This window comes from Microcaecilia unicolor, chromosome 3 (genome assembly GCF_901765095.1).
Source record: "Microcaecilia unicolor chromosome 3, aMicUni1.1, whole genome shotgun sequence".
NCBI lineage: Eukaryota > Metazoa > Chordata > Amphibia > Gymnophiona > Siphonopidae > Microcaecilia > Microcaecilia unicolor.
This window is the reverse complement of record NC_044033.1, coordinates 74161124-74185608: the sequence shown is the minus strand read 5'-3', so window position 1 is coordinate 74185608 and position 24485 is coordinate 74161124. Positions and strand designations below refer to the sequence as shown.

At 42.5% G+C, this 24485-nt stretch overlaps 1 protein-coding gene and 1 long non-coding RNA gene across 5 annotated transcripts in view; one reads left to right on the top strand and one right to left on the bottom strand.

The window, feature by feature from the left end:
• Nucleotides 1–24485, top strand: part of RPS6KC1 (ribosomal protein S6 kinase C1) — a 335059-nt gene that overhangs the window by 239957 nt on the left and 70617 nt on the right. For all 3 annotated transcript variants that reach the window (XM_030196044.1, XM_030196043.1, XM_030196042.1), the window contains 2 exons: nt 1953–3557; nt 3835–3924. In XM_030196044.1, the coding sequence (XP_030051904.1) occupies nt 1953–3557; nt 3835–3924 (1695 nt within the window). The remainder of the gene's footprint in view (nt 1–1952; nt 3558–3834; nt 3925–24485) is intronic.
• Nucleotides 1–24485, bottom strand: part of LOC115465521 — a 74547-nt gene that overhangs the window by 49360 nt on the left and 702 nt on the right. The gene's annotated exons all lie outside the window — the stretch shown is intronic.

The following is a 24485-nucleotide window of genomic DNA, read 5'->3' as shown; positions in this document are numbered from 1 at the left end:
TGGTACGCCACTGCATCAGTGCACCAACAATTTAAGTACTCGCACTTGCGCCAGCCAGCGAACTGCTGTGTGAGCTCTTAAATACGGCAAGGACACGTCTAGCATACAGTAGGTGTCGCCGGGAGCCCCGTCCATGTATATTCCCTTTGCATATATACGCTATGCAAGATAGTCACGTATTTACAGAATAGCACTTAGGAGGCATGCTAGCACACAAGCATACGAACACGCCTACATATGTCTATGCAACTATTCTTTGTTAGCGTCCAGTTTATAGAATTGCCCTTACAGTTGATAAATAGGTCCTATTGAGGAAAACAGGGTTTGTGTATTAAATGTGCGTTAAATTAACGTGCATTAGCAGTGAACACAAATTAGCAAATAGGTTATGGGTAGTCTTTTCAGATTTATGCCAGGTTCAAATAACCTTTTTTCTTTGTTGTTGTTTGTAAAACTCCCATTGTCTTGAATGTAAGGAAGTGGTTTATGGATGTAGTTATCAACATTGGGCTACCGTTAAGATGGGCTATTTTACTACTAACTGGTGCTATTTTACCATGGGTCCCATTTTTATGCAATGAGGCCTAGTTACTAATAGCTGGGAGTAACAGTAAAATAGCATATCTTAAAGCAGCCCACATTGATAACTTCTCCCTGTATGCTGCTAGTTTTTGTCAGAAAATTATTGTACTACCACACTGGGAAGTTAAGTATTACACATAGAGGCCCTTTTACTAAAAAGCATTATGAAATGGGTTAGCGCGTTTTACCATGGGACTTTCCTGCGCACTAAGCCCATTTCTAATGGAGCCTCAAAATAAGGCATTTTTTGTTTTTTCTTTCTGCAGGTCCTACTTTAAATTTTTCGTTAGCGTATGAGATCTGCAAAAATATTAATGTGGAAGCACTTACCGCCTCCTATTTAGGAGGCGCTAATTGCTCCTGCGTTAAGTCTGAGTTATCTAGTTAGGTTGTGTTAATGCAAACACGCTAGCTGGGTAATACTTCTACACTCATTCCCCACCCATGATACGTCCCTCCTGAAAAATTAACAAAAAAAATAGTGTGCGATTAGCACATGCGGACAGGAAAGTGACTTCAAAATGTTCAATGCAGTTTAGTAAAAGGACCCCATAATGCGAATAAGTAAGTGGGAAGAGATTCAGTGGATTTAGGCCATAGAGAAAGTTGCATATTGCTGTAATATAAGAAAAAAAGGACTTCTGCCACACTGCTATATTAGCATGTTCCACTAATGGGTTTTAAGTTGTCTTACATAATACACGGGCAAAAATTTAAATTGTTGGTATGTCATTCATAAAAATGTAATTGCATACATGGGCATATACAATCTCTGCTTTCTGACCCTGGGGTGAGCTTTTTCAAAACAGAACAAAATTGGTTTCACTGGAGAGAATAATTTCATACCATATTTATTTGTATCTCTAGTTCATATCTCTGTTTCACAAGGAAGCTGCTTGTGATAAAACGTTTGTGGCATTCAGTAGCATTTAGCATAAATGAGCCACTTTAGTAATTAATATACTCAGTGATGTGTTGTTACATTTAATTACTAATTAGCAGTTTACATTTTTTTTTGCTTGTGTTAGAATGTTAAGTAAAAATTTTGAAATGACAATCATGCCATTCTTTAGAATATTTCTATTATAATCTGTACCCAGTGGTACATCACTGCATTGTTGGAAATGGTTGCTTGCTTGTTTTTGTATTAAACACAGACCATTCACCCCTGGTACCTCCAGAGCAAAGCTGCAGCCCATCTCAGTAATTGTTTTTGGTTTATATGTTTATTGCAACAAAACTCAGGAAAGTACATTGTTATGTTAAGCTTTATGCATATCTCACTAATTTAAGGTTCCCTAGTCTATACAGTATTGTTGAAAGAAGTGTTACTTTTCCTTCTTAACCTCTAATTTCTTTCTTGATTGTAGGAGGCAAACTATGGTCTTATGTTAGCAAGTTTTTAAACAGAAGCCCTGACAGAAGCTTTGAAGTCCCTGAAAAGAAAAGATTAAACCCAACTGAAGTTTATGTGAAACAGCTGATTCCTAGCCCCAAAAATAGCAGCAGCAGCAGCATTGAATCCAAGGACAGTATTGGTGGGAACATGCTTAAAGTTCTACCATTGAAGAACAGTTTAACACCAAGTTCTCAAGATGATAGTAGCACCCAGGAAGAAGAAGGTAGAGAGAGTCCTTTACAATGGATTGATTCTGGATCGAGTTCAGAAGAAGAATGCACAACTAGCTATTTAACATTATGCAATGAATATGGGCAGGAGAAGATTGAACCAGATTCTTTGAGTGAGGAGCCTTTGGTTAAGCTAGAAGGTGAGGACACAGATGCCAAAGATTTGGGAACTTCTGTATTGGATAGTGAAAGACTCAGCACTCAGCTCACATCACAAGACCTAAAGTTCTTCACTGAAGAGACTACTCTAGAAACGATTAGTCCAACTCGAATATCTGATTCATTGAGTAAGTCCAAGAACAGTCCCATGGAATTTTTCAGAATAGACAGCAAAGATAGTGGCAGTGAGCTCCCGGGCCTTGATTTTGGAGAAAAGCTCTACAGCTTAAAATCAGAACCTTTAAAGCCATTATTGCCTCTACCATATCATGATAGTTCTGAGAGTCTTGAGGCCGCAGTTGACAAAGTAGACTTCAAAAGTCATGACACTGTAAGTAGAGGTTCAAATGACTCTGTGCCTGTTATATCTTTCAAGGATGCTGCTTGGGATGATGTTAATACAGATGAAGGAAGACCAGATCTTCTGGTTAATCTGCCCAGTATATCAGATCAGCTAGAAGAAGGACCTCCCAAGTTACCTGTGAATGACGTTGAAATCTTGGAAAACAAACTGTTAGAAACTCCTGACGTCTTACAACTGAACCATAGTTTAGAGCAATGCAAAGCACAAGAAGAAAATTTGAACTTTGTTGTGCAAGAACCCATCCATTCTATTAGCAAAGAATCATCTAATGTATCAAAAGGACAAATCAATGTTACTGAGGAGGGTATAGAGTCGTTGTTTACAGCTTTCACTCCGACCAGTTCAGAAGGTATGTCCCAGAATGATAATGCTCCTTTTCAAGGACTTAAGACTGGTACCGTAGCTTCAACACTAAATATGGAGGATACAGAAGAAAGCTTATTATTTGCTGCTGATCACCTTTCTAGTGCTGAGAAACAGAGCTCAGTGCTTAATTCTGTACAGAATGAAGAACTTTTTGTATTCACAAGTCAGGGAGAAGACTTTGGTAAAGTGGATCCAACAAACGTGCTGCTGTTTAAGGTTCAAGAGGAAGGCCAAGAGGCAGAGGGCATTAATGGCAAAATATTAGAAGGCGAAAAGGGTGTACATCAAATTTTCCAGGATCTTGATGAAAGATTAGCACTAGCCTCGCAGTTTTTCATCCCGGAGGACTGCATTCAAAGATGGGCAGCTGAAATTGTTGTTGCCCTTGATGCTTTACATAGAGAAGGAATTGTGTGCCGCGATTTGAACCCAAACAACATCTTATTGAATGATAGAGGTCAGGAACTTTTGCAAATGCATTTCTTTTTTTTTTTTTTCACTGTTGCTTCCAGTTAACTGAGTAGGCATTTTATCTTGTAATTAGTATCTTCATTTCCTGTCTGGAGCTTCATTATCAGTGCAGCAAATTCACCCACAGTAATAGCTTCTAGTACTTAATGATGCCATTATTCTTAATGATACTGTTTTTAGCTACAAAAGGAGTAATTACAGTTCACTTCTGCAGATAATGGCAGGGAAAAATGTTTTGATTTCTCCTGTCGTTTTGTTTTTAGGACACATTCAGCTAACATATTTTAGCAGGTGGAGTGAGGTTGAAGATTCCTGTGACAGCGATGCCATGGAGAGAATGTACTGTGCCCCAGGTTAGATCAATCACCTCAAATGTTTCACTTGAAAAGTAGATTAGCGGCTTTCATTTCCTCTTGAAGTGCATAGCGCACACTTTTACTGGGAATGCAAGTAAATGGCATGGCTGAGAGTTAAAGGAAATTTCATGGGATGGTTCCTAATGGTATAGAACTCATTGCTGTTCTAAAGGAATGGCCTCATCTTTGTTTAATTTACCGATTGAAATTAAAGGGCCGCCAATAGAATTCAGTATGGCAGAATTCTAAAATGAGGTGAGAATTTTCATTTTTCTAGAGATTTGTTCACGAGCTTTTGGCAATGGCTCTTTAAAAACTATTTTGATTTGTTACTGAGTTTTTGCCAAAAAAAACAAAAAACCAAAACCAAACAAACCCAAAAAACTGTTATTTCTGGTTTTAATTTTTTGCATATCACTGATGCACATTAGCTTGGGTCACTGCCTTGTCATTTCATTTTTAGTAACTTGATATCATAAGAACATGAGATCATAAGAATAGCCATATTGGGTCAAACCAATGGTACATCTAGCCCAGTATCCTGCTTCCAACTGTGGCCAATCCAGGTCACAAGTACCTGACAGAATCCTATTTAGTAGCACTATTTCATCCAACAAATCCCGGGGCAAGCATTGGCTTTCCCCATGTCCATCTAAATAACAGAGTATGGACTTTTCCTTCAGGAACTTGTCCAAACCTTTTTTAAACCCAGATACACTGACCGCTGTCTACCACATACTCTGGCAGTGAGTTCCAGAGCGTAACTATTCTTTGAGTGAAAAAATATTTCCCTCTATTTGTTTTACAAGTATTTCCATGTAATTTCATTGAGTGTCCCCTGGTCTTTGTATTTTTTGAAAGGGTGAAAAATTGATTCACTATTACCCGTTCTACACCACTCAGGATTTTATAGATTTCAATCATATCCTCCCTCAGATGTCTCTTTTTCAAGCTGAAGAACCCTAACCTCTTTAACCTTTCCTCATATGGGAGTAGTTCCATCCCCTTTATCATTTTGGATGCTCTTCTTTGAACCTTTTCTAATTCCGCTATATCTTTTTTGAGATATGGTGACTTGAATTGAACACAATACTCAAGGTGGGGTTGCACCATTGAGTGATGCAAAGGCATTATAATATTTTTGGTCTTATTTTGCATCCCTTTCCTAATAATTCCTAGCATCCTGTTTGCTTTTTTGGCTGCCATCACACATTGGGCAGAAGATTTCAGATCTGTCCTGGTCCATGTATATCATCATCTCCCCCCATCTTATATAGCTGCTTTGGATTTCTGCACCCCAGATGCATCACTCTGCATTTCTTTGCATCAAAGGGTAACTGCTGAGTGTTCGGCCAAATTTCCAATTTTTGTGTATCACTTCACATGTGGTCTACTGCTTCAAGGGTATCCTTTCTGTCACAGATGCACAAAAATGCAGCTTGCTAACCCTTTGACATTATCTCTAGCAGAGATATTAAACAGGATCGTTTATAGGACCGATCCCTGAGGTATTCCACTACTCACCCTTCTCTCTTCTGAGTGAATTCCCTTTACTATTACTCTCCATCTTCTGTATTTAACCAGCTTCTAATTGTCTGTGTAACTTGCTCTGTACAGTTGCAAACTGAAAGGGGCGGGCTGTAAATCAGTGTATCAAATTTAATTAACCCATTTCACTACCTTGGGACCCACCCTGTGGCTGTTCACTTTATTCATGAGCCTCCTGTGAAGATTTTGCTGAAAACCAACTTGACCACATCTAGCACATGCTGTTGATCTAGTTCAGTAATCACTCAGTTGAAGAAACCTGCTACATTCAATTAGCACTTTTTAGCCCTGGTATAACTGTGTTTCCTCAGATCTTGCAACCCATTTGATATAAGATAGTTCGTTATCCTGTCATCCAGTTGCTTCTCAATTACTTTTCCTACCAGTGAATTAAGGCTCACTGGTTTGTAGTTTTCTATCTTTTCTCTCTCATGGCTTATTTATATCTATTTAAAAAAAATATTTCTTGTATACTGCCTGCAAGCCCAAAATCTGTCGCCGTGGTAAACATTCAGCTACACTAGATATTTTTTCTGTTCCTGGAGGGCTCACAAGCTGAGTTTGTACCTGAGACAATATAGGGTTAAGATCACAAGAAGCTGCAGTGGGATTTGAAACCCCCCCCCCCCCCCCCCCCCCCCGGTTCTCAGCCTGCTGCTCTAACTATTCAACTTTAACAATTCAAAGTTGTTAAAGTTGAAGAGGGACCACAGCTGCGCTTCTGTAGTCCCACAGAACCTTTCCCTTTTTGGAAGATCTATCAAGTGCATCCTTCAGTGGACATGTCCAAACGTCTCTGAGCTCCTATAGTATCCTGTGATGTATTTTGTCTGGCCTCCTGTCATCCACTTTCTGTTTTCCAAGTTGTTCATAAACACTGTGTTCTGTGAACAGTGAGATATCTACTCCGTTCTCATGTGCATCTTTGCTGGTCATTTGAAGTCCTCCTCCAGGCTTTTCTTTTGTGAACACCAAACAGAAATATTTGTTTAGCAATTCTGCCTTTTCCTCCTCCCTCTCTATACATTGTTCTTCAGAATCTTTCAGTCTTACAGTTACACCTGGTTTTCCTCCTCTCCCTGTCATACTTGAAGAAAATTTTTGTCATCTCTCTTCCTTTAGGAATCTTTTCTTTCACCCTTGCTTTTTGCCATGTAGATTTCTTTCTTCATCTTTTTTTAGCTTTGACATGTGTTTATTTTTGGGTTTCTCTTTCCGAGATCCACTGGACATTTTGAGTGTTCCCCTTTTTATTTTTTATTTCAACTTGATATTTTTGTTTGAGTCACTTATAATTTGTTTAGGTTTATGGAAAAGTGAGCCACATAGCATTTATATTATATTGGGTATACACAAAAAGTAGCACATATGAGTTATCTTGTTGGGCAGACTGGATGGGCCGTGAAGGTCTTTTTCTGCTGCCATCTACTATGTTACTATGTGTGCATAACGTACATGCAATCTTGGTCTGTATGTACTTATATATTTAGCTAGTGAGTTTTTATACAGCCATTTTCTGCATGTAAAGCATGTTTTAAATGTGGAAAATGCTTTATACTAACTGAGTGATATTCACATTGTTTGGGACTTTTCTTGGGTAAAATTAACTGGTATTTTGGGTAATATAGTATGAGCAGTATCTTTGTCAAACACACCACTTTAATGGTAACACATAAGTATATTGATCATACAGAAACTGAATCAAACCAATACAACAGATTTGGCTTAGATATCAACTTCTCCAAAAGATCTGAATTAGTTTTACGCCAAATAAAAATCAAATTATACCATAACTTTTACAAATTGTTTTAACTAGATCTTTAACAAAAAAAGGCAAAAGCATTTGAAACAATGCAATGACATCTCTAAGGGGCCCTTTTACTAAAACCTGGTAAAATCTGGGCTTAGCATGTTCTAACACAAGACTTTCCGGCATGCCATATCCAGATTTACTGTGGCATATTGTCAAGGCTTTTTTTTTTCTTTTTTTGCAGGTCCTGCTTTAATGTTTGCATTAGCACATGGTACCTGCAAAAAATTAACACAGGAGCACTTACTGCCTCCCATTTAGGAGGTGTAAGAGCGGCTGCGTCAACTCAGCATTATTTAGTTAGTGCATGTTAATCATAATATGCTAACTGGATAACAATGGAACAACCCCCCCCTCCGTCCCCTCCACCCCCCCCCAAACAACTAATGCATGTGCTAACGGGCAAAATACCAGAAAACACTTTAATACATCTTGCAGTAGCCTGTTGGCACGTGCGACGTGCTAATCCTTTTACTAAGGTGCACTGAAAACTGGCCAGGGGTAGTGTAGGTGCACGTTTTGGGTGCATGCAGAATCATTTTTCAGCTCACCTGCAAAAAATGCCTTTTTGAAATTTTTGCCGAAAATGGACGTGTGGCAAAATGAAAATTGGTGTGCGTCCATTTTGGGTCTGACAACTTACCGCCAGCCATTGACCTAGTGGTAAAGTCTCACATGGTAACCGAGCGGTAATGACCTACGAGCATTAAATGCCAGTTGGCGCGCGTCCAATATGCGCTTCTGAAAAGAAAAATTCTTTTTCAGACATGCGCCAAAAATGAAATTACCACAGGAGCCACGCAGTAGCCAGGTGGTAACTCCATTTTGGCGCATGTTGGGCGCACGTAGATACTTATGCGGCTTAGTACAAGGGCCCCTTAATGCCCTTCAGTAAAAGGGCCCTTAATTGTAGAGTCTACACTTTCGTTCTCGCCAGATTTGACCTTGGGCCCTTAAGCGCAAAGGACAGAAACTGGGAAGGAGCTAGCGGAAATCTCACCTGGATGAGGACAGACATAGTTCTGCCAAGCATTAACATCAGCCAAAAAATATATATTTCTCTTGTGGCCCCTTTTACGAAGCTGCGGCAAAAGGGGGCTTGTGCTGCACTAGTCCGGCGATACTTACCTTTTAGCCCGCATTGGGCTTACCACCGCTTTGTAAAAGGGGCCCTAAGTGCATTGAACAGGCTGCCAGTTCAACCAAGCATTACAGTGCCCACAACAGAACCATCTAGCCCAGCTGAAACTGAACTGCAGTGACTTTGCGACAAACTATGCTTTATGCTGGGCTTGCTCAATGGTAGCTATGCCGCATATGAGTTCTACCTCTGCTTATTCTCTTTGCTGCCTATTAAGATGTTTTAATATGTAGTGTGTTATTGTAAAGAGCATACTATATCATAATGGGTACAATTTGAATATTTTACTGCTATAATTATTGCCTGTGTCTGAGTTATATTTGCTGTACACTGCTTTGAGTGAATTTCTTTAAAAAAAAGGCAATAAATAAGTCCAAATTAATATATATATCCACGCACAAACTCTCATACATGTATCTCAAAATAAATCTGCAGCTCTTTTGTTCAAGCAAGCAGATTTCTTGTAACGAAATTGACGTGCCTGTTAATCTTAGAGCTCCTATAGAATATTCGTGACACATTGTGCTACTCTCACTGTAACTCTGTCTTTTGTTCTGAATTTATTGTTGTAGTTTGTGTTTTATTGATGTATGTCGTGGCTTATGTATGTCTTGTCTGTTATGTTCTTGTTTTTGGGGGGGGGCGGGGGGGGGTTCTGCCAGGGCCTAGAGCTCTTTTCAGAAATAAGACAATTGGCAAACATACATAGACAGAGAAAGAATAAAAGAAAGAAGAACTATTTATTCTTTTAATTTCCACACGTTAGGGGCAGGAGAGAATTCTTGTTAAGTAGCTTACTGAGAGCCTCTAACTGATTCATGTTAAAATATATATACATAGAAGCACATATTTTGTTAGGGGGAATATTTTAGTTACAATATAGATGCACTACATTTTGGAAATCCCCAGTTGGCATTTCAGCTACAATAGCTCAACACTTTCGTCTCTCAGTACACCATAAATGATTGTTCTCGGCTATCTCACGTATCTAAAGTACAGTAGACTTACAAGTATTTGCTGGTAAGAAAAATGAGGGGATAAAATCATCAGTTTTTCTGAAAACGTAGCATTTTAGTAATGTCAATTTCCAATTCTATAAAGGGGTGCTTGTTTGCACCCTTTTCTGTGTAAAATACTAGTGTAGCAAGCAGGCTAAGTACACATTTATATTTTAGGCAGGTGTGCTTACATCAGCCATAGAGTTGCTGGAAATGCATGCGTCTAGATTGTTAAAGAGCACATGTACATCATAGTATTCTGTAATTTATGTGCCTAAATGTGTGCCCTGCCCAAGTCCTACGCCTATGAACGTGGTCTTTTACTACTACTACTACTTTATCATTTCTGTAATAATACTAGATGCAGGTACATGTTCGCATTCGCAGGAAATGACTAGCATGCTGGTCTTTAAGTGCATTCTTATGAATTGGTGCTTCCTTTTAGAATTACCCCCATAGGCTGGTGCCTGGAAAATTGCCTAGATGTATTCTGTAATCCGCACCTAGACTTGGGCACGGTTTGTAGAATATGCCTATCCGGTTTCTAGAATACACCTAGCGGCCATGCCTGTGCCTAACTCTAGGTGCATCTGTTTACACCAAGTAGATCTTGGCATAAATACTGGCACCTAAGTTAGGCACATAGCAGGTGTATTCTATAACCGTGTGCATAGATTTTCAGAACACCCATGGTCCATCCATTCCACGCCTCCTTTTTGGCAGCACGTGTTAAAATTTACGCCTGTCAAGTTGTGCACGTAAATTCTAATTAATGCCAATTAGTATCAATAGTTGCTGGTGATTATTGGTGCTGATTGGCTTGTTAAGTAATTAAATTGCATGCACAATTTTGATCGTGCTATATAGAATCTGGGGGATAGTGGGTAATGTTATAAGGGACTTGCTTATGTATAACTGTGTTTTACACAGTCAGGTGGGCTCTTAAGTTAAAATGTGAAGGAATAGTGTAATGGTTAGTGCAGTAGCCTGAGAACCTGGGGAACTGGGTTTGATTCCCAGTGCAGATCGTTGTGAATTTGGGCAAGTCACTTAACCCTCTGCTCCAGGTACACAATAAGTACCTGTATGCAATATGTAGGCCTCTTTGATTGTAGCTATAGAAAGGTTACACTTTCCCTTTCCCCTTCCCTTCTTATAAAATCGCTATATATATATATAATTTTTTTTTTACATTTATACCCCACATTATCCCCAAAATATTCGCGTTCAATGTGGCTAACAGTAAATTTTTTTTTTGTTACATTTGTACCCCTCGCTTTCCCACTCATGGCAGGCTCAATGCGGCTTACGTGGGGCAATGGAGGGTTAGGTGACTTGCCCAGACTCACAAGGAGCTGCCTGTGCCTGAAGTGGGAATCGAACTCAGTTCCCCAGGACCAAAGTCCACCACCCTAACCACTAGGCCACTCCTCCAGACAAGGTTTACAAAGCCATAAACAACATTTCAGATATAGACCATTGATGGCTATTTGCAATCTAAGATACTCCATCAATGGATAGAAACCTCTCAAAGAGTAGAGTTCAGTCTTTTACGAACTACCAAGTAATCAGGTTGACCCTTGATTGCCATTGGCAGTGAATTCCATCACTTAGCACCCTGGTATTCAAAGTCAGCAGAGTGAACTTACTCATAACGCACTCTCTTGCAATCTAGAAGACTAGGTGGAGTGGTGGATGGGATTGGCACGTACGTGAGTACTTTTTAAAATATGCACATACAGTTCTGCTCATTTATTTCTGCCTCGGAGTGAGTATGAATACGTGCATCTATTTTCCGTGGGGTAATTTTATATAGGCACACGAATCGTATCAAAACCATTAATATAATCCTTTCAAGCTGTTAGATAGGCTAAACGAATGTTCTCAGTCACGGTGACCCTCCACACACTGCCACCAGCTTCCAAAAGTGCAAACTGATGTCACATTAAATAATAAAGCAGAGTGTCCCAAAAACCTGTTTTAAGAAAACTCTTACACCCCCCCCCCCCCCCCGTTTACTACGCCCTGCAGCAATGCCGACACAACCCGTTCAAAGTGAATGGGCTGTGTCGGCATTAGCGCTCAGCAGCCACTAGCATAGCTTAGTAAACAGGGAAGTAACTTCTTTGTCACTTATCTGAAAGTTCTCAACAGATGAAGATATTCTCAATACAAACTGCAGTCCCCAAAACCCAGCTCCTTACCACGTTTCTGTGGCTGCTTTGAGGGTTGGGAAACTTGCCATAATCTAACTTGACCAAAACTTGTAGGATGTAGAGAAGCCAATAATGAACACAGTAGCAAAAAGAGTCCTGTCGGATTTGCAGAAGTTCATTTTGAACTATATAATTGTGATTATTGTTTAGGCTTGAGCAGGCACTTTGAAAATTCATCGAGTAATGTAATCTGATGTGAAAACTATACTTTGCATTTAAAGTTCCATTCTTATAATAAGTTTGGATTGAAGAGGATATTTTGATAAGAAAATTTTTGTATTAAGACTAGTTTTAACACTCTTGGACTATTTGTGAGAAACCTCCTTTTTTGCTATTATAATCTAACTTGAGCCTGAATAATTTGTATAGAACTATGTGGCAAATTCCTTAAACCTGGAAGCAGACATTGAAACTTGATGCAGAGCTGGGTTTAGGAGACTGCAGTTAATATCGAGAAGCATATTTTCATCTGTTGAGAACTTTCGGATAAATGGCACAAAGAATTAAGAGGTTTTTTTTTTTTAAAGGGGTTTGGGACATATTGTTTAATGCAACATTAATTTGCATTTAGTAAGGGCTCATGAGCACTTGCACTGTTGGAAGTTCGCTGCAGTGCATGGTGTAGTATCCTGACAAAAGGGTTAGAGCAGAGGTTCTCAACCCAGTCCTCAGGACACAGCTAGCCAGTCAGGTTTTCAGGATACTTACAATGAAAATGCATAGAATAAATGTACACAGAATGGAGATAGGGCATGCAAATTTATTTGAAGCATATTCATTGTGGATATCTAGAAAACCTGAGTAGCGTGTTTTCTGAGGACTGGGTTAGAGCAATATTGGTTTTATGAAAGCCTAGGCACCCTGTTATAAACATTACCTTCACAGTTTACCCCTTGGTCAGATCCTGCTTATCACAGGATGTCTTTGGGAGCAGTACATTTTGCACTCTTATATGACCTCAGACATGATTTGCATTCTCCTTATTTGTATGTATTGCACAGTAACAATAGAGGGGGGTAATAAGCCTTTGGCAATCAATGTTTTTTAAAATACCAACTCCTGTGTTTTTTTTTATACCTGGATATTCAGTGTTGGGCCGTACCCAGAATAATTGGTATTCAGGGCAGTACCCGGATAAAGTTTAAGACTGCTGGCTCCGCCATAGCTCTGTCCCCCAAACTGCCCCAGTACTATTGAGATAGCTCCAGAATGATCAGTGATAATTTTCTACAGCATTATCCAGATTATGCAGCTGACAATTACTGATTAGCCCTAGTCAGCACTGTTGCTACTTGGATAGTTTTAAATAGTGGACCCCTGTTTTACATCTGTTTGTGACACTGCTTTGATCTTTCACTTCTTAGCCAGGACATTGAGGGCCTTTAAGTAGCATAAGTTCTCCACTGATGTCAGTGTCTGTGTACATGATAGTACCATGTCAGTGATAATGATTTCTGCATTTGAATGAGCAGCCACACTGAAGTGAAATAAGGGGCTGTTTGCTCTGTCTCTAGACATCTTTCTTACCACCAGGCTTGCCTGCGTTCTTTCACTGACCTGTTTGCTTTTGCATCTGGCCAGCAATTCCAGACATCCACTAATCCAGTTCTTCCCAGGCAGTGTGCCTTCAGATTTCATTATGTGTTCCACTGGTAATGACTCCGTTGTTTTATGCTCAGGTCCAGAGCAGCACATGGGCTCTGTTGTCAGCATCCTGCAGCAATAGGAGCCACTTGTGATAGCTCTTCAACATACATGAGGCCCTTTCTGAGTACATGCAAAGTCACATATGCCCAGGGTTTTTTTTGAGAGGGTACTTGGAGGTACTGAGTACCGATACCTTTTCTACTGTCTGCTAAAATTGACCCATGGTCCTCATATTTTAATGGAAGAGCTCAGGCTCTACATACAAATTCTGCCTTGTCATAGATTCTGTGACTGGTTGCAGGGGGCCTGGCTGTTGTGGGGTGGGTCCCTCAGTGATCACCCCACCCCTGAAGGGTAGCCTGGCATTTGAGTACCGGCATCTTTTTTGCTAGAAAAAAACGCAATGCATATGACTCACTCTTTCCCAGGTACAGCATGAATCCTAAAGTGTGGAAATTAACAGGCAGCTTGCAAGGCTCAGGTAGCCAGTACACACATTACTGTAGCGCTATAGAAATGATAAGTAGTAGTAGTACATTACACACAGCACCATTTCATCCTCTCCCTCCTGTGCTTTCTTCCATTAGTCCTTACTTAACAACTTCTGCTGGGACTTACTGCTTCCCAAGCTTTTCTTTTGGCCTCTGAGTTTTCTCTGATGGCCACACTGCCAATCACATATGAAGGCTGGTGTGCTGCACAGCATATTTAAAGGCATTGATATGTGACCATCTCTGGGAAACTGACTAAAGTAGCAGATCTAAAAAGTTGAGAATGGCCAATTTAGTTTTTTCATGTCAAGGATTCACTAGCAGTCTGAAAAAGTTACAGGTTTGAACTTCAGTAACTTTTTAAAAATTTTCAAGGATGGGGTTTGGACTGTTGTACAACAAATTGTTTAACAGAATTCATTAAAACCTCATTTTTTGTTTCTGGTGACTTTAGTCATCTTTTCCCAGAGATGGTCATATATGCCTCAGACTTGAAAAGTTTGGGAAATGCTGCACTAAATCTAGTAAGTATTCACAGTTCTCTTGCAGGGGGCACCCAGCTGACTCGGGCATTTTGTGTGTCAGCATTCTGGAGTATTATCATGTGGCTTAGTATTTATCTGAATAAATCATGTGTTCTTAAGCCAGAAGCTTATTTTATTCCCAAGTTTAAGTCAGACCACCATGTATAATAGTTTCTAAGAAGGCATGGTACCCAGTGTGTCTGTCAGGTTTCTAAAATTCTCTGGTATCTGAAACTGAAACTGTTTTATTTTATATCATGAGAGGTTGTAGCTCTAAATTTGCTGGCTTTTGTTTTAGTGTAGTTAAGCACATTTCAGAGTTTTAGCATGTAAGAAATTCTAAAGTTCTCCAAAAAATATTTAAAAATCAAATTAATTTTATTGTGAGAAAATACTTAATTTTGCTTCACTAGAATACACTTTTAACCAATATACTGCATTTGCCCCAGCTCACCAGCAGGTGGTGATCTACCATTAGTCATTTGCCACAGCCAAAGTACCTGTCACTGGCATTAGTCACAGGTCAGATAAGAACTGTTAGCTGAAGTGGAGAAAAAGTGCTTTATTTTAATTATTTTCTTTTGCAAAACATTATGCTCTTATACTCTCAGGGATTTCTGCTGCTTCAGAAGTGTGTTAATGCCTCTCTGTTGCATACTTAGGAAATTCTGAAAGTCCCTGAAATTCTCTAATATACGGTAAGCAAAGACTTAAATGAAGGAAATAAGACAAGACATGGAAACAGTGTGCCGGCACTTTAAAAGTTCTGCCTCTGTCAAACTTTGATTAATATCCAGACCTAATCGGAGCTGGGCACCCAAGATAACTCAAATTTTGTTTCACCTAAGCCACACAGGAAATGGAGAATTATAAATTCTCCCCTCCACCTTATAGTCAGTGACACGGTGTACGACATCGGCTTTGTACTTTTTGCCAAGAGAAATGTGCAGGCCTGGGGAACAGGTGAATAATATCACTAGCAAAGAATACAACTCAATAGAGTTTTCACATCACATTTGTAATCTAATGTGGATTGTGCCTGCAAAAGAATGAATGTGTCTGTCGTGTTTTCTAAATAAATATAAAAGGGCTGTAAACGGCTGATGTTTGGAAGAAAAGGGAAAATGTTGTCACTGGGCTAGGATGAAAATGATTCATCTTTGTTTAAACAGCCCTTTGCTCCCGCTGCCTACCCCTGGGGATCTCTTATCACATATTTGTCCTCAGAGTCTTATCCACCTGCCCCGTTTGCTGTAATATCCTTTTTATCAGGTTCATATGCCTTGGTATTTTTTTGAGAGAAATTTCCAGTAACAGATTCGATTTGTACAGACAGACAATTGAACATGTGCCAGGTCACCAGAGAAGCTATTATGCAACTCTATAAATAAGTTTCATAAAAAAAGAAACTCACACAATAACCTGTGAATCAACATGTTTTGATATTGGAGGGTGGGGGAGACAGAAGGGATGAAGCTATACAGGTGCATTTTAAAAAACATAAGCGATCACCCTCTGCTTGTGTCTAATTTTGCCAAATGTATAATTCTAGGTTCAAGAAGTGATATTTTTTTCAATTTGATAGTGCCATAATTGCTGTTACACTATTGTTTGTTATGAGTTTACATTACTTAAAACAAGAATTGAGGGATTGCTTGTAACTCAGAAGCCTAGTACTATTCCTCCCCCCTCCCGCTTACACGTGGTAACTGTCTAAATGACTAGCTGTAACTGAGTTAAGAGTGTCTAATGTTGGCATGAATGTGTCGGTATTTCTAACAGTTCAAAATGGACCAGGTAAATTGGGACTGAAAGAAAGAATAACAGACCTGAGTTGGATTTGAGTCAAGCCATTGGAGACTCAGGTTACAAGCTAAAAACAACAACAACAGAAAAAAAAAACAAACAAAAAAACTTGTGTTAATTCAGGTCAAAGTTTTGAAGACCTAGGGCAGAGGATTTTAGAATGATAAATGTGTTTGTAGATTTTCAGTAAATAGGATGCAGATAGGACTTGCATATATTCATAATCTATACGTATGTCAAACTCTTCTGACATCGCAGGGAGACCTGTAAGGTCTAAAATTAATGATGTTGATAGCACCTTCTATCACTGATGAGTTTCAGTCACTCCCTTTAACTAAGAGGTCGATTTGAGGATGGAGTCGGCATTTAACTGCCTAAGTTAACCAGATAAATGGGACTGCATAAATCACAGTTCTGTCTTTATGTGGGTTTGCTTAGGTGGTTAAGTGCTGAATATCGCATTTAACCATATAAGACATAGCCTGGCATATAAACCTTGGATATTCAGTGCTGGTGCCCGGACATGCCCTGGCATTGGATATCCAGGAATAATGCTGGCAGTGACAAAAAAAACACTGCCTTCTGAATATTTACCCCTAAGTTTATTCAGTGTGCACTTACTGGTGTGTAAACATGAGAGAGGGTGTAAAACTACTACCATACTTTACATATAGACAATACCATAAAAATGTGTCTATCTCATTGTAACTTTTTTTGCATTAATACATCTATACTTCTGTTTTGCTGTACTATCACAAGCTAATTTACAGTTAACAGCATGGTTATCATGTTTGAATGTAGCTGGTATCTAGATTTTCAGAAAGCTTTTGACAAAGTACCTCATGAAAGACTCCTGAGAAAATTAAGGAGTTAGGAGGCAATGGATTAAGAATTGTTTATTGGACAGAAAACAGAGGGTAGGGTTAAATGGTAATTTTTCTCAATGGAGGAGGTTGAATAGTGGCTGCAGGCATCTGTACTGGGACCGGTGCTATTTAACATATTTATAAATGATCTGGAAATTGGAACGACAAGTGAGGTATTTAAATTTACAGATGACATGAAACTTCAAAGTTGTCAAAATGCATGTGGATTGTGAATAATTGTAGAAATATTGTAGGAAACTGGAAGAGTGGGCATCCAAATGGCAGATGAAATTTAATGTAGACAAATGCAAAGTGATGCACATTGGGAAGAATAATCCGAATCATAGTTATTTGATGCTAGAGTCCACTGTAGAAGTCAGCACTCAAGTAAAAGACCTAGGTGTCATTGTAGACAATATGCTGAAATCTTCTGTTCCTCAGCGACCCTCCAGACCGGTCAAGACGCGTGGGTTATGCACTCCTACCAGCAGAGGGAGACTGAGAAAACACTGAGCTTTGGATACTGTATATATAACCTGTGCAGTACACCCACTAGCCAGTATTTTCTCAGTCTCAGCAGAGGTAGAAACCAGCCTGTGCAGTCTTCACTGGTCTGGTGAGGTAGTTTTCCTCATAGGAAGTAAGAATTGGGTTGTTTGTTCCAATTTGGTTCATTCTGTGTCTCCCTGTACGTGGATAATAGAAAAAAAAAAAAAAAAAAGTGTGCTTCGGGACCCTGGGTCCGGTGGGGCCCAGTGTTTCCCCTGGGGTGTTACACCTGTGTTGCGGGTCCCTCCCCCTAAGCTGCTCTCCATCTCTGAATAAGTGGCAGCTCTGTGCCTCGGCTGCTTTCTCTGTACTGGAGCCTTGAGTGCCTCACAATTTTCAGCTGCCAGCAGTGTTCTGGGCCTTTAAGAGCCTTTTATTATTTATTTAGTGCGGAACGGAAGGGGAGTTCAGTTCCCTGCACTAGACGGGAGAGCAGTGTGAAGTTGCTTAACAGGGTATTTGGCGCGAAGGCGGACTGTGTGTGTGTTTTATTATGACCGGCAAGCTGCTTCGATGTCGTGCCTGTTCGCGGTGGGGGTTAGAGACGGCGGGCGGTCAGTGTCGCCTCTGTGGTGAGCCTAAACAGTCGATTTCGGCTCCCCCCGTGTTGGCCGCGGAAGTTCCGACGGGATCGCCGGTTTTGGTGTCAGCGGGATCGCAGGCAGGCGCGATGTCTGCGGTTGCAGTTTCGGCGGGAACGGCCGCCATTTTGAATCAGGCGCGATCCGCGGATGCGCCGAGTGTGGGGCCAGCTTCCTCCGGTTTAGGGCAGAAAGTTCCCTCGGAGGGCTCAGGAAGTGTCGGTTTTCCTCCAGATTTTGTGTGGACCCTGTTCCAAGCCTGGAAGGCCGGGCCTCCTCAGGTGGAGGAGGGTCATGGCTCTATGCTGACTAAAAGACCAAGGTTGGAATGGTCAGAAGATGGGGACTGTTTGTCTCAGCTGGGTTCGGAAGACCCAATAGGTATTGAGGAGGAGGTAGAGGGGTTTGAAGACTCTCTTAACCTTATTGATGCCTTACCTGGTGAGGACCCCTCTGTTGTCAGAATCTTCCATAGGGATGAGCTTGCGGAGCTCATAGACCAGGTCACGGTGACACTTAAGTTTGAGCCTGAGGTGCCCGTGGGTGAATCTGGACAGGACCCTTTGGTAAAGGGTATTCACAGTAAGGCGCGGTCCTTTCCTATGAACAAGGACCTCCGGGAGATGATTTCCCAGGAGTGGAAGTCACCGGATGCTCCATGCAAGGTCTCTAAGGCAATGGCGCGGCTCTATCCTCTTCCTCAGCAGGACAAAGATTCCTTGAAGGCCCTACAGTAGATGCAGTGATTACAGCAGTGACTAGAGCGACGGCTATCCCGGTAGACGGCGGAGCCGCTCTCCGCGACCCCCAGGATAGGAGGGTTGACGCCTTCCTTAAGCGTAGTTTTGATTTGTCGGCGCTCGTGCTCCAGGCCTCTGTATGTGGGGGCTTAGTAGCCCGAGCATGTTTTCGCTGGGCCGAAAAACTCCTGGATGAGTCAGTGGAGGTTGGGGCCTCCGGAGTTCAGGAATTAGCCAAGCTCGAGATGGGTTCGTCTTTCTTGTCGGATGCCCTTTATGATTTGTTGAGGGCGTCCGCCAAGAATATGGCTATGATAGTTGGAGCGCGTAGGGCCCTATGGCTGATAGGTTGGGTCGCGGATGCGGCTTCTAAAGCGAAGTTGTGTTCTCTTCCCTTTAAGGGAACCATGCTCTTTGGAGAGGATTTGGACAATTTGGTGAAAGGCCTTAGTGATGCTAAGATTCCTCGCCTGCCGGATTTACGACCCAAGTCGGGCACCAGGGGGGTGTCTGCTCGTGGTCGTTTTGCTGAGGCCCGGCGGTATAGGCCGGGACGGACTAGTGGGTCTTTTAGAGGACGTTTTTTTCAGCGCACCCAGTCCTTTCGAGGGAATCGTCGCGGAGGGCATGACTTTGCCTTGAGAGGACAGTCTTCCGGATGGAATGTGCAATGAAGGTGTGCGGACCCAGGCTCTGGTACGAGTAGGGGCTCGGCTGAGTCGGTTTTACCAGAGCTGGGTCCAAATCACGTCCGATCAGTGGGTTCTCGGGTGATTCGAGATGGTTATGCGCTGGAATTCGAAGAGTCGCCTCCCGAGATGTTTCTGGAGTCCTCGTGTCATTCAAGAATCAAGAAAGCAGCAGTTCGAGACACGTTGCGTCGCCTTCTTGCCCTGGGAGCAGTGGTTCCTGTTCCTCCCGCGCAGAAATGCTTAGGGTGCTATTCGATCTATTTTGTAGTACCAAAGAAGGAGGATGCCTGGCGTCCGGTATTGGATCTCAAGGGAGTCAATTCAGCGCTCAAGGTTCCCTCTTTTCGCATGGAGACGTTGCGGTTCGTTATTGTCGCGGTGCGGCAGGGAGAGTTTCTGACGTTGCTGGATTTGACGGAAGCTTACCTTCACATTCCCATTCGGACGGCGCATCAGCGTTTTCTGCGCTTTGCGGTCTTAGGAAAGCATTTTCAGTTTTGTGCTCTTCCCTTCGGGCTAGCAACAGCTCCCCGCACCTTTTCCAAGGTCATGGTAGTAGTGGCGGCAGCTTTGCGGAGACAGGGCGTTTTGGTGCACCCGTATCTGGACGATTGGTTGATTCGGGCCAAGTCTCAGTCGGAGAGTGAAGTAGCTACAGTGCGAGTGGTAGTGTTGCTGGAATCGCTTGGTTGGGTAGTGAACCACAGCAAGAGCCATCTCGTCCCGTCCCAATCTCTCGAGTATCTAGGAGTGCGCTTCGAGACGCTCAACGGTCGAGTGGTGTTGCCGGCTCTTCGGATCCGCAAGTTACAGGATCAGATTCGTCACTTCCTGGCGGGGGACAGACCGACAGCGCGTGCTTACCTTCAGGTTTTGGGCATGATGGCAGCGACTATAGAGGTGGTTCCCTGGGCCAGAGCGCACATGCGGCAGTTACAGTCGGCACTTCTCAGTCGGTGGTCTCCTCAATCGCAGGGGTTGGAGAGGCGTTTGCCTCTGACTGCTCTTCCGCGTCTCAGCCTCCGTTGGTGGCTAGATGTTCGAAACCTAGTGAAGGGAATGCCATTGTTAGCTCCAGAATGGGTAATTCTCACCACGGATGCCAGCCTGTCCGGTTGGGGGGCTCATTGTCTCGGTCAGGTGGCGCAGGGACGGTGGTCTCAGGAGGAAGCCCAGTGGTCCATCAACCGGTTGGAGACACGGGCCATTCGTTTGGCTCTTCAGTATTTACAAACGCTGCTTCAAGGCAAGGCTGTCAGAGTTCTCTGCGACAATGCCACGGCCGTAGCTTACGTCAATCGGCAAGGGGGCACAAAGAGTCGAGCGGTCGCAGAGGAAGCAGCGCAGTTGTGCCAGTGGGCGGAACTTCATCTTCAGGCCTTGTCGGCAGCTCATGTGGCCGGGGTGGACAACGTAGACGCCGATTATCTGAGCAGACATTCTCTAGACCCCGGGGAATGGGCGCTTCATCGATCGGTTTTCAGTCGCATTGTGTTGGTGTGGGGGATTCCAGTGATGGATCTCATGGCAACGGCGTGCAATGCGCAAGTGCGGCGGTTCTTCAGTCGCAGAAGGGACCCGCGGTCGGAAGGAATCGATGCCCTGCTGCTGCTGTGGCCTCAGGAGTTGATGTACGTGTTCCCTCCGTGGCCGTTAGTGGGGAGAGTAGTTCAACGCATCGAACGTCACCCGGGTCGGGTGATTCTGATAGCTCCAAATTGGCCGCGTCGCCCGTGGTACGGAGATCTGGTGCGTCTGGCGGTGGCGGAACCCCTGCCATTGACAGAGACAGTGTTGTTGTATCAAGGTCCCATCACTCTCCCAGATCCTGCTCAGTTCTCGCTTATGGCTTGGCTCTTGAAAGGAGCAAGTTGAGGAAGAAGGGTTTTTCTTCCAGAGTTGTTGCTACGATGTTGAGTTCCCGGAGGCAGTCCACTTCACTGGCGTACGTTCGAGTCTGGAGGCTTTTTGAGCACTGGTGCCTGGCTTGGAATTTGAGGGCTATACACGCTTCGGTCGCGGATGTGTTAGAATTTTTGCAGGATGGTCTGGACAAGGGGCTGGCCTTGTCTACTTTGAAGGTTCAGGTGGCAGCCTTGTCTTGTTTTCGTGGCAAGGTTCAAGGTAAGTCGTTGGCTTCGTCTCCGGATGTGATTCGATTTTTGAAGGGAGTGAAATTGCTTCGGCCTCCGCAACGCCGGCTGGTTCCTCCGTGGGATTTGAATCTGGTTTTGGAAGCGTTAATTTGGCCTCCCTTTGAGCCTTTGGCTTCGGCTACGGACAAGGATCTATCCTTAAAGACGGTGTTTTTGGTAGCCATTTCATCAGCGCGCAGAGTTTCGGAACTCCAGGCTTTGTCTTGTAGGACGCCCTTCTTGTCTTTTTCCAAGGAAAGGGTTTCTCTGTGTCCGGTGCCCTCCTTTTTGCCCAAGGTAGTGTCCGACTTTCATGTGAATCAGGTCATTTCTCTGCCAGTCTTAGGGAATCTAGCTGGAGACTCGGAACAGTGTCGACTGGCGAAGTTGGACGTGAAGCAAGTGTTGCGGTGTTATCTATCTAGAACTCGAGAGTTCAGAACATCTGATCGGCTGTTCGTTCTTTTTGGCGGTTCTAAAAAGGGAGCGGCTGCGTCCAAGGCAACGATAGCTCGGTGGTTGAAGGAGGTGATTGCGTCTGCTTACGTCTTGAAGGGTCGTACGGTACCTAAGGGTTTTTCGGCTCATTCCACCAGGGGAGTAGCAGCCTCTTGGGCGGAAAGTAGTATGCTTCCTCCTCTAGAGATTTGTCAGGCGGCAGTCTGGTCCTCTCTGCATTCGTTTGTTAAACATTATCGGATTGATGTTCATGCTAAAGAGGAGGCAGGTTTTGGGGCTGCTGTGTTGACCTCTGGCCTAAGGGGGTCCCACCCGTAGAGATTTACTGCTTTGGTACGTCCCACGCGTCTTGACTGGTCTGGAGGGTCGCTGAGGAAGGTGAAATTAGATCTTACCTGCTAATTTTCTTTCCTCTAGACCCTCCAGACCGGTCAAGAGCCCGCCCGGTTGTTTTCTGTAGGCCAGGAGGTAGACTTTAGTAATTGGATATCTCTTGGCAGCTGATGATTGTAGTTTACATAATTCAGACTCTTGTTTTTTTCAGATGATTGTTAGTATGAGTCTGAATCAGGTGTGGTTGGATAGCCCACCTGTGGAAGCACAAACAGAACTCAGTGAGTAAAACAGATAAAAAGAACATAAAGTTGTTCTTCCATTTGTCAATGTCCACGTACAGGGTTGATAGTTTTGGTTAGTGTTTTAGTTTCTCTGCTTTGTTACGGTTATACTGGCTAGTGGGTGTACTGCACAGGTTATATATACAGTATCCAAAGCTCAGTGTTTTCTCAGTCTCCCTCTGCTGGTAGGAGTGCATAACCCACGCGTCTTGACCGGTCTGGAGGGTCTAGAGGAAAGAAAATTAGCAGGTAAGATCTAATTTCACCTTCAGTGTGTGGCGGCGGCAGCCCAAAAAGCAAATAGGATGCTAGGAATAATTAGGAGAGGGATTCAAAATAAGACCAAAAATATTATTATACCTCTGTTTCACTCCATGATGCAACCTTACCTTGGGTATTACATTCAATTTTGGTCACCATATCTCAAAAAAGATATAGCGGAATTAGAAAAGGTTCCAAAAAGAGCGACCAAAATGATAAGAGGGGATGGAGCTGCTCCCATAGGAGGAAAGGCTAAAGAAGTTAGGGCTCTTCAGGTTGGAAAAGTGACGGCTCGGGGGGGGGGGGGGGGGGGGAGGATATGATTGATGTCTACAAAATCCTGAGTGGTATGAAGCAGGTGGAGGTGAATCGATTTTTCACTCATTCAAAAACTACAAAGACCAGGGGACACTCAATCAAATTGTATGGAAATGCTTGTAAAACAAATAGGAGAAAGTATTTTTTCATTGAAAGAATAGTTAAGCTTTGGAATATATTGTTGGAGGATGTGGTAACAGCGGTTAGCGTATCTGAGTTTAAAAAAAGGTTTGGACAAGTTCCTGGAGGAAAAGTCCATAGTCTGTTATTGAGATGGACATAGAGGAAGCCACTGCTTGCCCTGGGATTAGTAGCTACTAATTGGGTTTCTTCCAGGTACTTGTGACCTGAATTGGCCACTGTTGGAAGCAGGATACTGGGCCAGATGAACCATTGGTCTGACCCAGTATGGATATTCTTATGTTCTTATGCACCAACTGCACTTTCAGAACTAGATTCAGTGCATTGAGCACTCCAAGTTGGGTGTTGTTTATAGAACAGCACGTAGCGCCCAATTGGGTATGGGGATTTACACCAACTAAAACCTGGTGTAAATCCTCGTACGTAAATTGAGTGCAGATCTCCCGTATTCTATATAATACTGCACACATCTTTAGTAAACAGTTCTGACCCGCCCATGTCCCCTTTGAGTTGTATGCTAAAAAATCAGCGCACTCATCTTTATAGAATAGCACTTAAGCAAGATGCATGCGCAAATCCTATTTGGAGCCAATTAACTGCAATAATTGGTAGTTAGTGCCCAATTATTGCTAGTTATTAGCTTATTACTCATTCATTCATTCCAGTATTTATATACCGCTAGACCTAAGCAGTTTACAGTTTAATTTTACAGGTACTGGATCTGCCCATAGTCTAAGTAGATGAAACAAAAAAGTGAGGAGAATGGATGAGGATACCAACTGTTTTATATTTATTCACTTAAAAAATTCACTTAAAAAATTACATGTGCATAAACAGCGACCCGACACGGCCGTGTTTCGGCACAATGGCCTGCTTCAGGGGTCTTTATAACCTTGAATGATGTAGTTTAGAATGTTTGTTCCAAGGGAAATAACAGGAAACAAATCTCTCTGGTCTCCTCTCTTCAAAAATAATATATATGAGATATATATATTTTTTTAAAAACGAGCATCTAAAT